At 35.3% G+C, this 17,117-nt stretch overlaps 1 protein-coding gene across 1 annotated transcript in view; it reads left to right on the top strand.

Moving 5' to 3' along the window:
- The window catches only part of LOC106641906 (multicopper oxidase 3), a 545,989-nt gene that overhangs the window by 408,696 nt on the left and 120,176 nt on the right, over positions 1–17,117 (top strand). Inside the window, exon 8 of the mRNA XM_089594463.1 lies at positions 8,223–8,435. Coding sequence (XP_089450589.1) covers positions 8,223–8,435 — 213 coding nt within the window. The remainder of the gene's footprint in view (positions 1–8,222; positions 8,436–17,117) is intronic.

The following is a 17,117-nucleotide window of genomic DNA, read 5'->3' as shown; positions in this document are numbered from 1 at the left end:
CCTGATTCGCCTTCATCTTCATATTTGCTGTAAAGAAATGTTGTTTCCTATCATCGAAGAGAGCGTGTTGAGCGTTTTATTTTTTCCCTACTCTCTACAGGCATTTGTCAACGATAATGGGTACGTTTCCTGCCCGCGACCTTGATAACGGTCCATCGTGACCTAGAGGCTCGAAACGAACCATAAGCAGCCCTCGAATATATCAGTAGGGCATCAATTGCACCACTTGAGCCAACCGAGCGTCCAGTGTGGATTATCAGTACGTACTTTACATAGTGCAGCTACCAAATGTGTCTATAGTCCGTCAGCGAGTCCAACGCACGGTACAACACTTGGTATACTTACATGTGGTACAGCAACCCGTACTCTTTTTATCACTATACTATAAATATAACTTAGTGCTTTAGTATTTATTGCTGATTTACGTTGAATAAAGAATGGACCACTTCTTTCAAAGGTATATAGCTTATTCCAATGACTTCATGAAGTGGTGTCATGGTGAATAAACTTTTCTTAATTCTCATAACCTTATTTTTACTAGACAGGACATTTGTAATAATATAACATAAGTGTATTAAAAATAAACAGTTGTTGCATCCAGTTTAGTGCCATTCAAGGGTTTAGATGAGTACACACACGTGGAAGCTCAATAATTGCTTGTACGGTGACTTGTGAGGTTTTGTATGGTCTTGAAAAAAGATGTTGACAGTATTAAAAATCAACTGTAACTCCTTGTTTTAATACCACAAGTTAATGAAATTAATTTTCAAACGTTTTATTAAATTGTCTGCAAAATATTACAGCTACACTAACTGTAGCTGCTGACACCTTTCCCAGCGAAGGACTGAATTTGGTCACTATGAGAGCTTACAGACTACTCAGGACAGGGATTTGAAAAAAAACATTAATGTAAGACCAGTTTTCATTTAAGTTTTGACTACAGTTATGAGGTAAGTTTTAAGATCAATTTTGAGATGTGCTTTGAGACCAGTTTTGGGATGTGCTTTGAGATCAGTTTTGGGATGTGCTTTAAGATTAGTTTGGGGATGTACTTTGATACCAGTTTTGTAACAAGTGCTAACAACTAAATTTGTTAAAAAAAATTAAAATTAAGAACATAGCCGTATTTAATTAATAAAACTTTTTCTATGAAGTACCGTTTTTCATTAAGTTATTTTTTTGCATATTGATTTAAGTGCATGCGTCCGAATTTTCGCGTTAGATTTACTGCATGTTATTACATATAGTAAACTTAGTTTTTAATATTAAGATCTACTTTACTGGCATTATAAATCATAATACATTTAGACTTATCGCCTTTTGGTCGACGAATAAATATAGGTACAATTTTATTCTCATGCTTAACGTACAGTACACTCCAAGATGCAGTACTTGCGCTATTCTGACAGCTCAACGCTTGAGCCAGTATAGTGGTGCAACTGACAAGCTAGTCTGGTGTCCCATGCATTTCAAACAAGCGGTTGCTCAACTGCGCCACCCTAAAAACGGATCACGTGCTAGGTTTCTTTCAGTGTAGTAAAACGCTATAACTTTAGTTGTGTCCCAACATCTATGTGTTTATTAAGGATTTTGTAAATAGTTTTTCTGCAAGTATTATTGCTTATACTACTGAAGTTAGGATTCATGGCTTGCATTTTTTTTTTTTGTAGTATAAAATATGAAACATTTAAAGATTGGTTTGTGACACAGGACAAATTACAAATTTTTGACTACTCGAAAGTAGAATAAGGAAGTTGTTTCTTATCGTACGAGCCAAAAGAATTCATCAACCAGCACATTGTTGTATAGTTAGTATATTGTTGTGTGCGCAAGAAAATGACCTGGATGAGCAGAATCGTTCATATTTCAAAGCTATTCAATCGTCAGATTTGAATGTTAAATATTTTAAGATACAAACGATCTGAATACTACCTGAAGAAATATTCTCTTTCAATCATTGGCATCCGTCTGCTGCAAAATAACTAAATGCTGAAATTTTTATAAATAAAAAAATTTAATATTCAAAATAGAAAACAGTTAAGTAAAAAATTTAAAATCTCTTTTTAACTATCAATGATGTATTGTTACGGAACAAGCTTTGGGAATTCTCGTATGGATGGGGAGCAGTTAGTTCTGATATATTAAATAAATGGATTAAAGGGCATAAAATATTATAGTTAGTAGCTCCGCCAAAAAGGCAAAGCTGGGGCTCAAACCGATCAACTAAACATTCACAAGACTTTACGCTGACCGCTTAGCCATGAGCACCGCTGAAAGCAGCTGTATTAATTTTACTCTTAGGCACACTATTAAGTCGTCAGTTGTACGCCTGTGTGTCAACACATAGGGACTGGTTTGGCTGAGAGAGCCAAGCCATGTCCGTGGCACCACTGCGGTTAATGTGTCATCGTCCCCGATGACACCTTTTGCTACTATGCCTGCTAGATGTTTTTTTCTCTTCATTCAACAACTTTTTATCAGTTTTCTCGCAAACGTTTTGGTGTCCCTTGACAGGCTGTATTCCCTTAGCATAGCAAACTGTTTTCGTACCATCTTCTTACCTTAACATCGTTTCTTGTTACAGTAGTTTAATTTCTATTGACTGACCAGGATACGTCATTTTAATCAGCCACTGGAGGTAAAGCAAATTTCTTCCAAATTGGTGATAGATGTGTCCAGTGCATATCCAAGCATTTTTTACGTGAATTACTCATTTTACCGTCTGAAGTCATATTCCATTCTACGTTCAACCACTGTGACCAATTTACACTTGTTACGAAACAAGTTCTAGAAATTCTTGCGTAGATAAGAAACAGGTTATTTTAATATCTTACTAATATACAAAGCAAACTTGCTGAAACTATTGCAATTGCTAACCACAAAAACTACTTAACCAGTCTTGCTGAAATTTTGGAGACTGATTCTTAACACTTTCTAAATGGTTTCAGTGTACTTTTTGACTTAAAAAAATTAATAACAATAGCAATAAATCAGATTAGAGTTTTGTAAAAATACGCTACCTTTTTACTCCCGTTTACTAGTATCTACTAGGTAGCGTAGAAATAAAATCAAAGCTACCTGCAACAGAATTGAGTAACTATTGTTATAATATCCCTGAGAAAATTATCAAACACCACAGTCGTTCACCAACAGTGCATAAAGCATAAAAATAGAAGACATGCAGCTGGATATCCTGGCTATCAACGATACTCTCCTATAGTCAAGCGACTTACGTTGAACTTCATCCCGAACAACCAAGATTAACAAGTGCTACCAATTAAAAGGTGATATGAACACTAACGTCTCCAGCGTAATACTACGAGACGTCTAGCCAGCGCTTAATCTACTCTAGCAATTTGGGGATTCATGGCCATTCTTCTAACCAACCTGGTACTACCAAAACAGATTTTGATTTAACAGCAAGCCACGGAAAACAACCCTAAGAAGTTGAGGCAGCCATAACTGCCTACTCCTTAGTAGTTCATCTCAACGGCATATCCATAGAGAAGATACTTTCCAGGCCCACTTTCCCGACAAACGATTAGCAGTTGATTATCTACGAAACGACCTGAAGACAAAATACTCTTTGGTTACGGTGTGACGAACCTCCCTCCAGCACGATCTTCGTACGCAGTTACTTAGAAAGTAAGAAAAAAGCTACCCGTAGCCAGCTATATCATCAAGAATAATAATAAAAAGTGGCTGGAAATATTACCATTGGTCTTTTTCAGGACCATCACAAGTATTTACTTTCCCTCATCAATCATCAATCTCATCGGTTAATTTTAGGGCCATGTACCGTTAAACTATCTTACCAATAAATAATACATTTTTTTCACCATTTCTGGCAACAACTTGTTGACTATAAGGCTTTATAAAGCCGTCCACTATTTAACCAAGTCAGTCATTCACTAGAAGACGTCACTAGCTAAGTTGTTTGTAGTAAGGCTGGGAGCCCGGTGACTGATGACTCTACATTACCTTTTCAATTCTCAGCATTCAACCAGGAATCATCAATTCTCTCCAAAGTCTGCGCTGGGTGAACCTTACAGCTGTGAAAAAAAAATTAACTAAAGGAAATGGGATAGTCTCTAATAGGCAAGCATCACGAACCCATCTCCCCACCATAGATCACCAAAATGGCTGAGCTCTGCAAAAAAAGAGGTGCTTTAGACATAAACGTTTCTAGCGTCACATCAAAAAACGTTGGGAAAAAGCTCTACAACAACGATGAGACGTTAAGTTTTTCTCCTAATAAGTCTGGTGCTACAATAGCAGGTCAAAGAAGATCACACTGAGGTATTCAGGCAGTCACGTTTGTTAGAAACCTTAGCCATGAAAGAGTTTAGCTAACTAGTACTTTTTAGAACCATTGGATGTCGAATTACCTTCCCAACAAATATATTACAACTTAAAAAAGTTGATAAAAAACAGCTTTTAGGGCTAACAAAAGTTTTAACAATGCCTTAAATTGTAAGGAATTAAATCCGAAGGAAAACTTCAAATGCTTTTAATGTATACAATTTTTAGGTGTCAAGAAACTGACGCAGAACATCCATCGAGATTGAAACAGCAGTGTCAAAATCGACGAATAAAGAATCTGTTAAGTGAGAGATCAGCTTTCTATTGTAACCCTAACAGTAATAACTCAAATGTTCCAGCTTTTCAATTAGGTAGAAACATTTGTATTTTTACTTACTGTGGCGTTAAAAAATGTAGAGATTAGACCCCAAAAATTTGTTGCTCTGGTTAAAAAGTTTTGAGATTGGAAAAAAATTTATAATTTTATATTTTTTGTTAGCTTTTTATTCTTACTATTATCAATAGCCCTTTGCGTAACATTAAAAGTGAAAATCAACGGCCCTTTCGGGCAACTATTTTATAGCGTGAGGAATAAACGGTACTTTTCAGCATCATTATTCTTTTTTACTTTTACAGACCGTTGTTTAAACAAATAAACTGCACAGATTCTGAACAAAAATGATTTTAATACAAAGTCTTTCGTTCTTCGTAGTGTCAAGGATAGATGTAAAATTTTATACTGAAAACGTCATACATTACGTGTCAACACACTACAGTGTTCCATTCAGTGAGTCTCGGGTGAAGCTGAGCCAGGGGGCCGCAGTATTAAATAAATAGATTAAAGTGGCCGAAATATTGTAGTGAGTAGCTTCACCAAAAAGGCAAAGCTGGAGCTCCAATCGATACATAATCAAAACAAGGTTTTAACTAGTAATTTTCTGACCAAAGTCTTAGAAAGAGTCAAGAAGTTTCTTGGAATCAGCGTGATATTCCATAGGAAGGAAGGCAAAGTGCTATTTACTCAACAGGATTATATTCAAGAAGTGCTAGAGAAATTTAGTTAGTGTACGAGGCCGGATTTATATCACGCTGTTAATTTAGTTAGTAAGTTTAACAGAAACATTACTGAAGAACACTGGCAAGCAGTAAAACATATCTTGAGATGTGTGCAGGGCATTTTGAGCTACAAGCTTACTTATTCATGTACATCTGAAACGAGACTTCAAGGATAATGCAATGCTAGTTGGGACTTAGATCCAGGTGATCCAAGTTTAATTTCTAGATATGCTTTCTTACCTTAAAGTGGAGCAATTAGCTGGTGATTAAAAAGACTACCATCTACAGCTCTTTAAAGTACAGAGGCCGAATATCACTCATTGACATTCGCTGCTCGAGAAGTTATATTGCTATAGAGATTATCTGAAGAACTCAGGATTAAAGAATCTGATTCAATGATCATATTCTGTGATGATAAACGAGCAATTTCTTAAAAATACTAACTGCAGTTCGAGAACAAAGCACATTGGGGTTCAAAGTTTCCTTAAGGAAGTGGTTGAAAATACAGAAATTAATGTTGTTCTCAGCGAATGTTGGTAGATTTTCTAATAAAATCAGCAAATGCAGTAATTATTTAAGGTTCTTGCAAAAAAGTTTCACTTAAGTGACTTTTAAAAATTTTTTTTTAATAAATAATCAGTGAACTCAAATGGTTATACTGATAACTTCTGTTTATTATTGAACGACGTTTCAGCGCGTACAAAAACAAGTTTCAAGGTCCTCATTAGGTTCAAATAAAATAATTGACCACTCAAACGGGTCACGTCAGGCAACGTGCTAGATGTTATTATTGCGAATATTTGAGCAGTTAATTATTTTATTTGAACCTGATGAGGGCCTTGAAACTTGTTTCTGTATGGGCCGAAACGTCGTTCAATAATAAACAGAAGTTAGCAGTATAACTATTTGAGTTCACTGATTATTCATTAATCCATCCATTGCTATTAGAGTACGCCTAATGCTCAATTTTTTTTTTTAATTAAACTTCTATCGTCGCATTTTGTGCGAGGGTAAATCAACGATTTCAGATTTTGACCTTAAGAAAAAGTGTGATAAAAGTGGATTTTCCTTGATGTTCCCCCCCCCCCTCAACCCTGTGACGTTTTTCTGGTTCCCTCTACACCACATGACACCACACAACATCACCACATCACACATTTTGAATTGAATGAATTTTATTTCTTTTTTTCTTGACCAATTCTAAATAAAAAAAAAATTATTAATAAAAAATAAAAAAATGATAAACAAAAATTTCAAAAAACAATTTCCAAAGAGATTTGAACCTCCAACCATCTGCGATCTTGTCAAGACCCTTACTTACTCTGCTACGAACAGTCCCAATAAAGAGAAATTGATTCCTGTATCTTATAGTGAAATTCGTAAATTATTTATATATATTTTCAATCAATGTATTATCAATTGATTTGATTTAATTATAAATTCAATAAGTAATTGTGTTTCTTCAGCGGATGTACTCACACACATGCTTTTAAGCGCACTTCATCTCCTTTTTTAAATTCACTTAAAAACTTACTTGTGAGTCTATTTAAAAATTCGATAGGTTTATTTAGAAGATATCTTTTGTATCCAAAAAATGGGAAGATTCCTACAAATCATCTAAATGCCATTTAACGTAAATTTTTTTTAAAATGTGACATGTTAAAAATTTATTTTTCTTAATTGTAAAATATATAAAATAATGGTACAGTTAAACGAGCTGCAATTTTTTATGGAATTTTTTATGCTATTTCAATATACGTTTGACGTTTGAATAAGATCTGTCAAAAGAATCTATGTTTGATGAACGTCCTGAAGGGACATTCACTGGCATGTAATACTACCCTATTGAAGAAAGCTATACTACAGGATGGTTTTTCTTAATTTTCTATGTACAGTTATATTTTGGGTATTAAATATGGACTAGAAATAAGTGTGGGATCGTATCTGATAGATGTGAGCGTGGTGTTACAGATGCAATCAGCGCAGGCAGTAGTTGTTTTAAAACCATCAGGGGATTCAATGAAAGCGCAGTCTTGTACTGATCAGCCTGTAAATCATTCTCATTGTATTGTGCCATAACATATTTTTTATAATCGTCAACTCATTAAAAATTAATTGAAACACCCAATCAACGAAGGTATACTCATTTCCACGATAATTACACCACCTTTGTTCACAATGTCGTTTTATGCAAGGTATTTTTATATTTAGAATTATATTATTTGCTATATAATTTTATAGAAGTATAACTTCATTTTTAGATACCCAGGCATCTACTGTCCACTGATTTTTTTTGTTAATATTAGCAAGTTTGCTGTACGGATGTTTTTAGATTTATGTTATTTTTAGTAAATTATGTGTTGAGGGGACGTTTAGCAGCATATTATTATTTATTGACAGCAAATAATATTTTAGTACATGTGGAGTCATCTATGTATGTAGGTTTGTACAGGGGAATATAGGAATATATATACATATATATCCATACATACATACCCTCAAATGTATTAGTAAGTAAAAGTCTGTCACAGTGTGTGATCTGCCAGTTGGACGGACGTACACCTATTTTACTTATACGCTGTATAAGCTTAGGCTTCATGAACTAAAGTCTCTCTTGCTGGTTATACATTTTTTTGTGTGTGTTCATAACTCCTTCTCTCCCTTTCCTCTACTACATCTCTATCGGTAACTTATATCAAAACTATACATAGCTTATTTGTATAGAGCTTTAGTGGGAGATATAGGTCTTACTCATTATCTTTTTGTTTGTATTCAATGAAAATAATGAAGTTTTTGCTTCACTTTAGATACAATTAATAAATGAACACGATTTACATTTTTTTTTTTTTTTTTTTTCATTTCAGTGGCACCAACAGGAGATCACGTCATTTCACTGGTTGATGAAATATCGTTCACATTCCCTCCTTCACCACCACTATCGCAAATTGATGATATTCCTCCAGAACAGTTTTGTAACGGAGACAACAGACCTGCAGACTGTGGAGCTAATTGCATGTGCACTCATAAAGTCGATATACCGCATAACGCTATTGTAGAAGTAGTTTTAGTTGATGAAGGTAAGAAAAAATTCTTTAGATAATATTATAAAATAGAAAGTAGTAAATAAAAATGTTTCGATGTTTTTTACTGACTCTTATATCGTACTCATAAGTTAAAATTTATTTCAAAAATAAGTGACAGTTAGGAGCACGTTTTGAACTAATCAATAGTGCGCACTGTTTTAAAACATGCATTCAGTACGTTTTGTGCATAGGTTTCAAAGATAACTAGTCATTAGCTGCGTGGCTAATTTACTGGCTGACTTTCATACGAGACGAGCAAAATCATAGGAGTTATAGCCTCCTTTTTTGTCATGGTGTGTAAGCTTTTTTTTACATACCTACGATTTGATCCGGCTATTTAAAATATCATAATAATTTCAACATAACCATAATATGAAGAGGTCTTTTAGCAAGTTATCGCTAGTTTTGCATGGTTAGTACTTTGATGCCTGACCTCCAGTTTTTAAGCCTACCAAATTCTGTGACCGTCTTCTTCAGGGAATCATGGTAGGTGTGTGTACGAAAAAAATTTTGATGAGAGTTTAAAATTTGTTTGCGTACATGAAGTAGGACAGTTTCAGTGTTCACCTCGCAATTATATTCCAATGCTAGATAAACTGCACTGTATCAAGTGGTGAAGCAATAGTTCAAAGTTTGATACTACAAAAGCGAAGGTCCAAGCTAACGTAAGGACCCTTCAATTTTAACTATACAGCGCTTTCAGTAGCTCAAAGCTTCGCCTGTAGAGTGCCAAACTCTGAGTTGGGGCTTCCCCACTCTATACAGAGTACAGTTTTCCTAGCACTAAACTGTAGTATTAACATTTTTGATACAAGCTCTACAACTGATTTACTTCGTGTACGATGTTGTTGGACTAAATTATTATAGTATGTTACTTAAGCTAAGATAAGCCAAAATCAGTAATCTATAAGATCTATAAGTTTGAAGGCTTTAGAGCTCTTGTAGTCTGATTAAATACGAGCTCTCCCCAGCAAAAATTTCTATCCATGTAATACCTATTCGGTGTTGTCATGCTAAATGTTAAGTAGCCGTTACTTGCATACTCCACCTACATGTTTCAAGTGTATTAGAGCTAATTAGGCGCTCCACAGGATTTAAATATCTTTAATTGTGCATGATACAACAATCTGCTTATAATAAATGCATACGCTGGCGCTTATATTCTCATTTTATTTTGTAATATTGAATTAAAAAGGTGACAAAAGTATCTTGAATAAAAAATACTTGGCTTATAGTATGTTATTTATTATTTGTACAGAAGTGTATTAATGTCAGCACACGATGAGAATTGTTGTAAGTGAATAGTGCTACAAGTTTTAGTGGAATACTTGTGACTATTTTATGAACCCAGCATATGATACTGAGTGCTGCTATAGCACTAAACTTGTTGAAATAAATAGCAAGCCATATTCAGCTTTCTACCAACCTTTATTTTTGGTTCGTAGAAAAAAGTTCTTAAAAACATAAAAATAAACAGTAAAAGTTATCTTAAGAAAAAGATATGTTACATCAAAATCAATCGTGTACCTTCTGGAGTATAACTAATCATATGCTATCCCACACATACACCTGTAACATTCCATGTCATATACTTGATATTTGTCACTTCCAAACACAGAGTTAAGTTTAAAAATTATAAGAAGCGAAAGCTTAGAAATCTTAAACATCAAGCTGTATACCTGCTTCTGCAATTATGTGACGTACAACTTTATTTTTTTTTAATAAACTACTGTCGAAAAACTTAAACTACACGTGCAACCTTCGAACAATTTTGTAAAGTACTCATCTGAAAACATTATTTCGTATTGTTACACCCAAGAATATGAACAATCAACAATTCAAACACTTCTTACTGCGTATATTCACAAGAAACATCATACACAATTTTGACAGCAACTTGTACTTAACATAAAATCTGAGAGATTAGCAGTTTTCACCATCTATTATTGTATAATTATTGCACCACAATTATGCTTGTGTCAATCAAAAGTTAATAGGTTGTGCTCTAACTGGTCGTTTGGATCCCTCGCCTAACGTGTCCTCTTTACATGAAAGAGTACAAGAATTCCTTGCACATACCAATATCTGACTTTTTTCTTTCATCTAGGGCTCTAAAGTAACTATAAAGGTTGAAGAGCGGGTTCTGTTGCGTATTTTCAGCGAATGTAAGACTTCATTCAGGGATTAAGCTGCATGTTAGAAGCGTGCATTTCAAGTAAACGTAAGACTTAGTTCAGTGACTAAGCTGTATGAGAAAAACTCAAGCAAACCAGGCACCTGTTAACTTGCTTAAAAAGTGAATCATCTTTGAAAACAGCAAACTAATCATTATAATCGCCATGAGTCCTCTTGTGTAAAATTAGAATCATTGTTGTAGTCAACCTTTTAAGATCTTGCGACTGAATACGTGCAAGCATTGAATAACCAATGATCATCGAAGTTAGTTGAGTTTAAAGAAACTATGAATTGTAAAAACACTGCCATTGCGAACTTGGAAACCTCATAATTTATATTAGTTTTAAAAATCAATGATTTCTGACTTTAACAAATTTATTAAATTATTAGATGAGACATAACTTGGTTGTCGATTTAATTTATTTTCCTTATTCAAGTATTACTATGTTTGAAATTATTGATAAGAACTTAATGAAGGCTTTGATTAATAAATTAAATACCAAGCAAAAATAATTAGTACAACAAAGATCTTTACAAGGACATGAGATAAAGAGACGAATAAAATGCACTACCACTGCATTTTTACGAAATATAATTTCAAACAGAAGGTCAATGCCAGCCCAGTGTACAATACGCTAATACTACTGTATAGATACAAGTTGGTAAAACCTAACACCTCAACGGCGAGTCAACAATTTAAAAGAAAAGTACACTGTAAGCAAATAAGGCCTTTTGGCCAATAGCTGATTTCTGATAAACAAGAATTAAATTTATTTGTTTGTAGAGAGAATCTACGATTTTATTCCTTTACTTTAAATTTCGTACGTTAAACACCTATACACTTTAATATTCAATTGTTCATCGTTTACGCCGTTTGAAATAGTGGCTTCATAAGCGTGATGTTTGTGCTTACTGGGCCAATTGATATTTGTGAGATAGGAATTAGTGTATCTAGCACAATCACTGGCACACAAACATGAGTTGATCCGAATTTAGTTGAATTTAGTTTATTTTTAATTAATCCTAGGCTAGCTGAGCTCACTATGTGAGAGTTTACGAGAGCTGATGTAGTAAGTAGTACAAGCACGAATGAAAATAAGTTAGAATAGCAACTTGATTAAATAAAAAAACTTACAACTTCGTGACTTACAAATTTGCGAGATAAAATCATTTAGCTAGCCCAAGCTATTTAATACAAAGATACAAATTTTCTTGAGGTGCTTTATACAAGGAACTAGATATAACAAATAAATGATAATCATGGATCACTAGTCCTTTTTGGCTGCAACACCACCTGGGAAACGAAGTTGACTGTTTTTACTTCCACTACTCTTATTAGTCTATCGTTGCGAACGAAAATCCTTACTGTCTGGCTCATCAGCCACTTGGAAGGTTAGTTTTCAACCAGAGCAATATCATTTAACTGAAGGTTGGGGTGCTCTTTATACACGCCACCACTTAAAATTAAGTCTTCCTAATTCGATATTCTTCTTCGTATCAGGGGGTGAAATTATTGCCACACTGATGAGAAAATGGCCAGAAGTTAACGGTCTTCCTAGTTGAAACTGATCAGACTTATCGGTTGTGAGTTTAGGCAAGCTTCGATTTGTGTCATGAGAGTGCTTAGCTCCTAATATGTGAGTGTGAAACTTGCGCAACTTGATGGATGCCTCTCATAAGCCACTAAAAAGGTGGAATATCAAGGGGATGAAATACTCGACGTGCTTTCAAACAGTTTTAACAGCCTTTTAATGCATAGTGGACCCGGTTAGAAAAGAATATAAGCTGCCAAGCTCCATCGCTGATCCCAACTTATGCAACCAATATTTGTCTAAGCTTGACAGTAAAACGGCGTGCTGACCTGACTTGGCTTGGCTACTCTAAGGTCACTGCCAGATTTCATCCACGCATGTTTACAATACGTATATGTATACTCAGCAACATTCCTGTTAGGCATGCGCAAACACTGTTTTTGAACTGAATTTCTAGACATATTAAATAACCAAGCAAATGAATTCTGGCAGTGACTTGGGAGCAGTCAAACCTAGTCAGGCCAAGTGGCACCTTGACCAGCGTGCTGTGGTACTGCCAAGCTTGGGCTTGATCACTTTGTGGTTTTAATTTCTGATCGGGGAGGTCCGATTGTCACTGTTAAGGGCTCAGCACAATCCTCGTCAAGCCGCAAATTGCCGAAAGGATGTGAGGGCTCAACTATTTGGGGGGGTAAAGGGCCCATTAACTGATTCATCAAGGCCGATTGATGTTTAGCTTAGCACACGATGTGCCGCACAGTGTTTCACCCATGCAAAAGCTAAAATAACGTATTGATACTAAAGGTGAGAACAGAGGCTCCATAGAGTGTAGTTAAGTGCTAAGTCTCACGAATCAGGAGCAGAGTTGCTTGGCAGGTAAAATGATAAAATGATTTTCCGATTTAGCTAGGGACAAGTTCTGCAGGCAGCCACCTACTCCTATCACACGGTTGGTGTCCATAAAGGAATTAAGCGTCAGAGGAGACTGAAAGAGCTGATGACGTGATTGGCTAGCAATGCGCTGTATTCTTGCGGGGATTCAAACTGCTATACCTGGTACCCCAGATAGGTTTGCTCTGCAGAGATCTCAGCAGTAGTTTCCCTAGGCCTCAGAATGGCCAGAAAATTCTTGAAGTGCCATAAGTAAGCCAAGATTCTAATGATCCTGTGGAGGAAGGAATGGGCCGATAACCACTTCTGTCAAAATGTCTCATCCGTTATCGTGGTGAGAAGAACGCATTTCGAGCCTTCAAGTCAGTGCTGGGCTCCTGTAAAGGAAGAGTGGGCCAGCACTTCTTCGGCTTCATCAGACAGGAGAATCCATGCCACCAGAAAGCGGGGCTTGCAATTGAGTGGTGATGCAACCATGCAAGCACCTTCTGGATCCAAGGGCATTTAATACGATAAAAAAAGTTTAACTGATAAAAGCAACGCAGTTGGCAGGATTCTGAGTGGTTAGCACGTAATGCCAGATGACCAAGGGCAAAAGTGCATGAATCTTGCTAACGTGGTTGTCAGTAACAGTTTTTATTGCATTGGATGTCCTCAGAGCCAGGCAAGCATGACTCGCAAATCTATACATCAGTGGCATTTGAAAACATGAGGGACAACTCAATTTCAATTAACACAAAATACAGTAGTTGGGCATAACTGTGCTCCACAGAATTCTAGGTGTGGGATATTCAAAGCCCTGATTGGCAAGACTCTCAATTTAAGAATCAGAAGCTTTCTCGAAGGCGTTCGACAAGCCATAGAGCTCTAGCATAGCTCCAGATGTAGTTCAAGCTACTGGGGGACGCGTATGGCCGTAAGAGTAAACAGGTCAGCTTTGAATTTCTTTTAGAGCCCAAATTTGAGTTGAGCAGTTGTTTCTAGCCAACTCCCGTGAGCCAAAGGCTTTGCAACATAATCTTGACTAATATAATGACAGAATCTTAGAATATCATAGAATCACGCTGTACCGGACAGTATCTATTATTTATTGGTGGTACGGTTGATGGTAGGAGGATTGTCGATCTTGCAATAAAATAGATTCTTTTGCGAGTCCCACAGCAGTCCCAATACTGACAGTCACTCAGCTCTTGGCGACCGATGCCACCTTGCCAACGCTGTTGATGGCTGCGCAAATAGGATTGACTGTGGTAACTACGTAACAATAGTGGTCGCTAGCAACCTGCTGCTTCCAGTAGCTGCAGCATACGTAATGCTTTTTGACGAAGTGTCTTCCGTCGAGCTGGACTTCTCTGATACCGTATCTAAGGTGTGCTTCAAGAAGGATCTCAAATCTGGAGAGTGCTGATCATCCTGGTACGATGAGCCAGACTCAGGCAATTAAAATACAACGGAAATCAGCACCTGCAAGAGCGCAGGACAAGAACATGTGGAATACTTAGCTGAGCAGCAATGGGACTCGCGAAGGGGTCTGTCTTGTTTAGGATTGGTGGCAGCATGAGTAGTGATACTCGTATGCTTAGACTAGTCTGCTTTGGGCTGTAGTGAGCCAAAGTAAGCTACCTCCTGGCTTTTCTGGTTTAAAGTAGCCAAGCGGTCTAACATCTTGATGGACTTCTCGATGAAGTTACAAAGTGACTCCTAAGAAATGAACATGACCTTATTTATCTAGCAGTTTCTGGCTCAGTCTCATTGAGTATTGAGCGGCTGCTTATTGGCTATGCAGAAGATAAGGAGGGGATTGCACTGTGTAAGAGGCTTTTCAAGCACTTTGTAGGTGACTAGACTCTTGATAACCGTCAAAACTAGCTATGTCTCCGTCAAGGCAGTTTGCAGCTCCAGTATGACTTTAGGATGAGCGTTGCAACGTTGCAGCTAATCTTTGTAGTATTACACAAGCATGCCCAGGAGGCATGGAATTTAATTGCTTACACTTTTACAGAGCGCATCGAATTGTAGGGTTCACTGGCCAGTGCATTGATTAAGCGATAGGGCTCTACTATGGGCATCATGGACTCGTCATTGATCATCAGAGCCTGAAACTTGGCACGAAAGCTCTGCCACTTTAGGATCACTGTTAAACACTGGAAGCTTTATTTTCTAAAGCTGCGAGTACGGTAAGGGTAGATTCGCGTGACTATTCAGAGGATTGATTGACATGGAAAGGGTAACGCTGTCCAACATTTCTTGAAGTTCGCTTACTTTTGTAAAGTAGTTAGTGAGCAGGTGATCGTCTTGAGTGTGTCCTCATATGAACGTAAAGCCATGTAATTGTCCTCGTACTTATGCCAGTAGTTGTAAAGAATTTACAGACTATGCTAAAAAAATAAAATTAAAAAAAAAATGAAAAAACAAACCAGGGGGTGTAAATAGGTCATGGAACCCACGGTAAGGACGAAGTTCTTTAAACATAAGATGGGTATAGACACAATTTCTCAGGTAACAAGGAGGTCGCCAGACCCGTAAGAATAACGAGGCTCTATAAACGTTAGTACTGCATTCATGTAGTTCACTAAAACAAAAACTTGAAAAACGAATAAAAAAAAAAAAAAAAACAGTAGTTTAGTACTCACAATGGTTGAACTTGTGAGTACTGAACTATTGTTTTTTTTATCATTTTTCTTATTCGTTTTTCAAGTTTTTGTTTTAGTGAACTACATAAATTCAGTACAAACGTTTACAGAGCTTCGTTCTTCCTATGGGTCTGGCGACCCCCTTGTTACCTGAGAAATTGTGTCTATACCCATCTCATGTTTAAAGAACTTCGTTCTTACCGTTAGTCCCATGACCCATTTATACCCACTGGCTTGTTTTTTCATTTTTTTTCATTTTTTTTTATTTTATTTTATTTCTTGTTTCATTTTTTTTCATATTTCATTTAATTATTTTTTCATACTTCATTTTATAATTTTTTTTTCATTTTTTTGTATTTACTTTATTTCATTTCTTTTTTCATTTTTCTATTTATTCTTTTTTTTTCATTTTCTTTTTTATTTCCTTTTTTTTTCCATTGTATTTGTTCATGTCTGTTTTGATTTCATTTCAATTTATTTTTATATTTTATTTCATTGATTTTTTTTTTATTTTTTTTATTTTTTATTTTGTTGCAATTGTATAGCCAATTAATAGAATTTTTGTTTTATTTTTATATAATTTTTGATAACATTTTGCCATTTTTTATTTGTTTATCAAATTCAATGTAAGTGCCCTTAGAAACCATTAAAATGATATGTAACTCGAAATATACATGCATAATGATCTTACATAATTTATTTGTTATTAATTTAATAATTTACTATATTTATATAATTATGTGACATTGTAACATAATTTGTTTGTTGAATTCAAAATAAGCGTCCTTAAAAACTATTGATACGTTCTTCAACTCTGTTGTGTATGTTTATTTTGATAATTTATTCATTTATTAAATAATTTATGTATAACAGTAATTATTAGCATTATTATAATGCCAAAAAACATCAGGTTTCAAAAAAATTAGTTGGTATTTTATGCATTAAATTCATCAAATGCGTAAAATACTAATATTTAATGCGTAATAACGCGCCTTTTTCGATTTAATCTACAGAATCATATTCATGCTAATTAAATTATGTGTTTTTTTTAATGTATTATTAAGAAAAAAAATTTTTTTTTAGGAGCAACAGACTTCTAGTAAGCAACTTCCGTTTTATGGAGATCTGTCATTCTTAAAATTTCAGCCGCACAAGCACGCGACATAAAGAACTTTGTTTTAAAAAATAATTAAATGAATAATTTATCATCAGTTGAATGTATTATCAGTGAATGCATATGAAAATGAAAAATAAGTGACGAATCACACGATAAGTATAAGCAATCGAATTTTTACAGTCGGCAGCGCTCGTAGCAGAGTGGGTAAAGTACCCGACTCGTATACAGAAGGTCGAGGGCTTAAATCTTTTCAGTAAAAAGTGTTTTTTTTTTGTTTTTTTTATTGTAAAAGAAAAAAATTCAAAGTGAAATAAAAATTATTGTGGGA

Source organism: Copidosoma floridanum, unplaced genomic scaffold (assembly GCF_036245765.1).
Source record: "Copidosoma floridanum isolate Cflo_tuat_1 unplaced genomic scaffold, Cflo_Japanese_pri ptg000021l, whole genome shotgun sequence".
Taxonomy (NCBI): domain Eukaryota; kingdom Metazoa; phylum Arthropoda; class Insecta; order Hymenoptera; family Encyrtidae; genus Copidosoma; species Copidosoma floridanum.
This window is presented reverse-complemented; position numbering and strand designations above follow the sequence as displayed.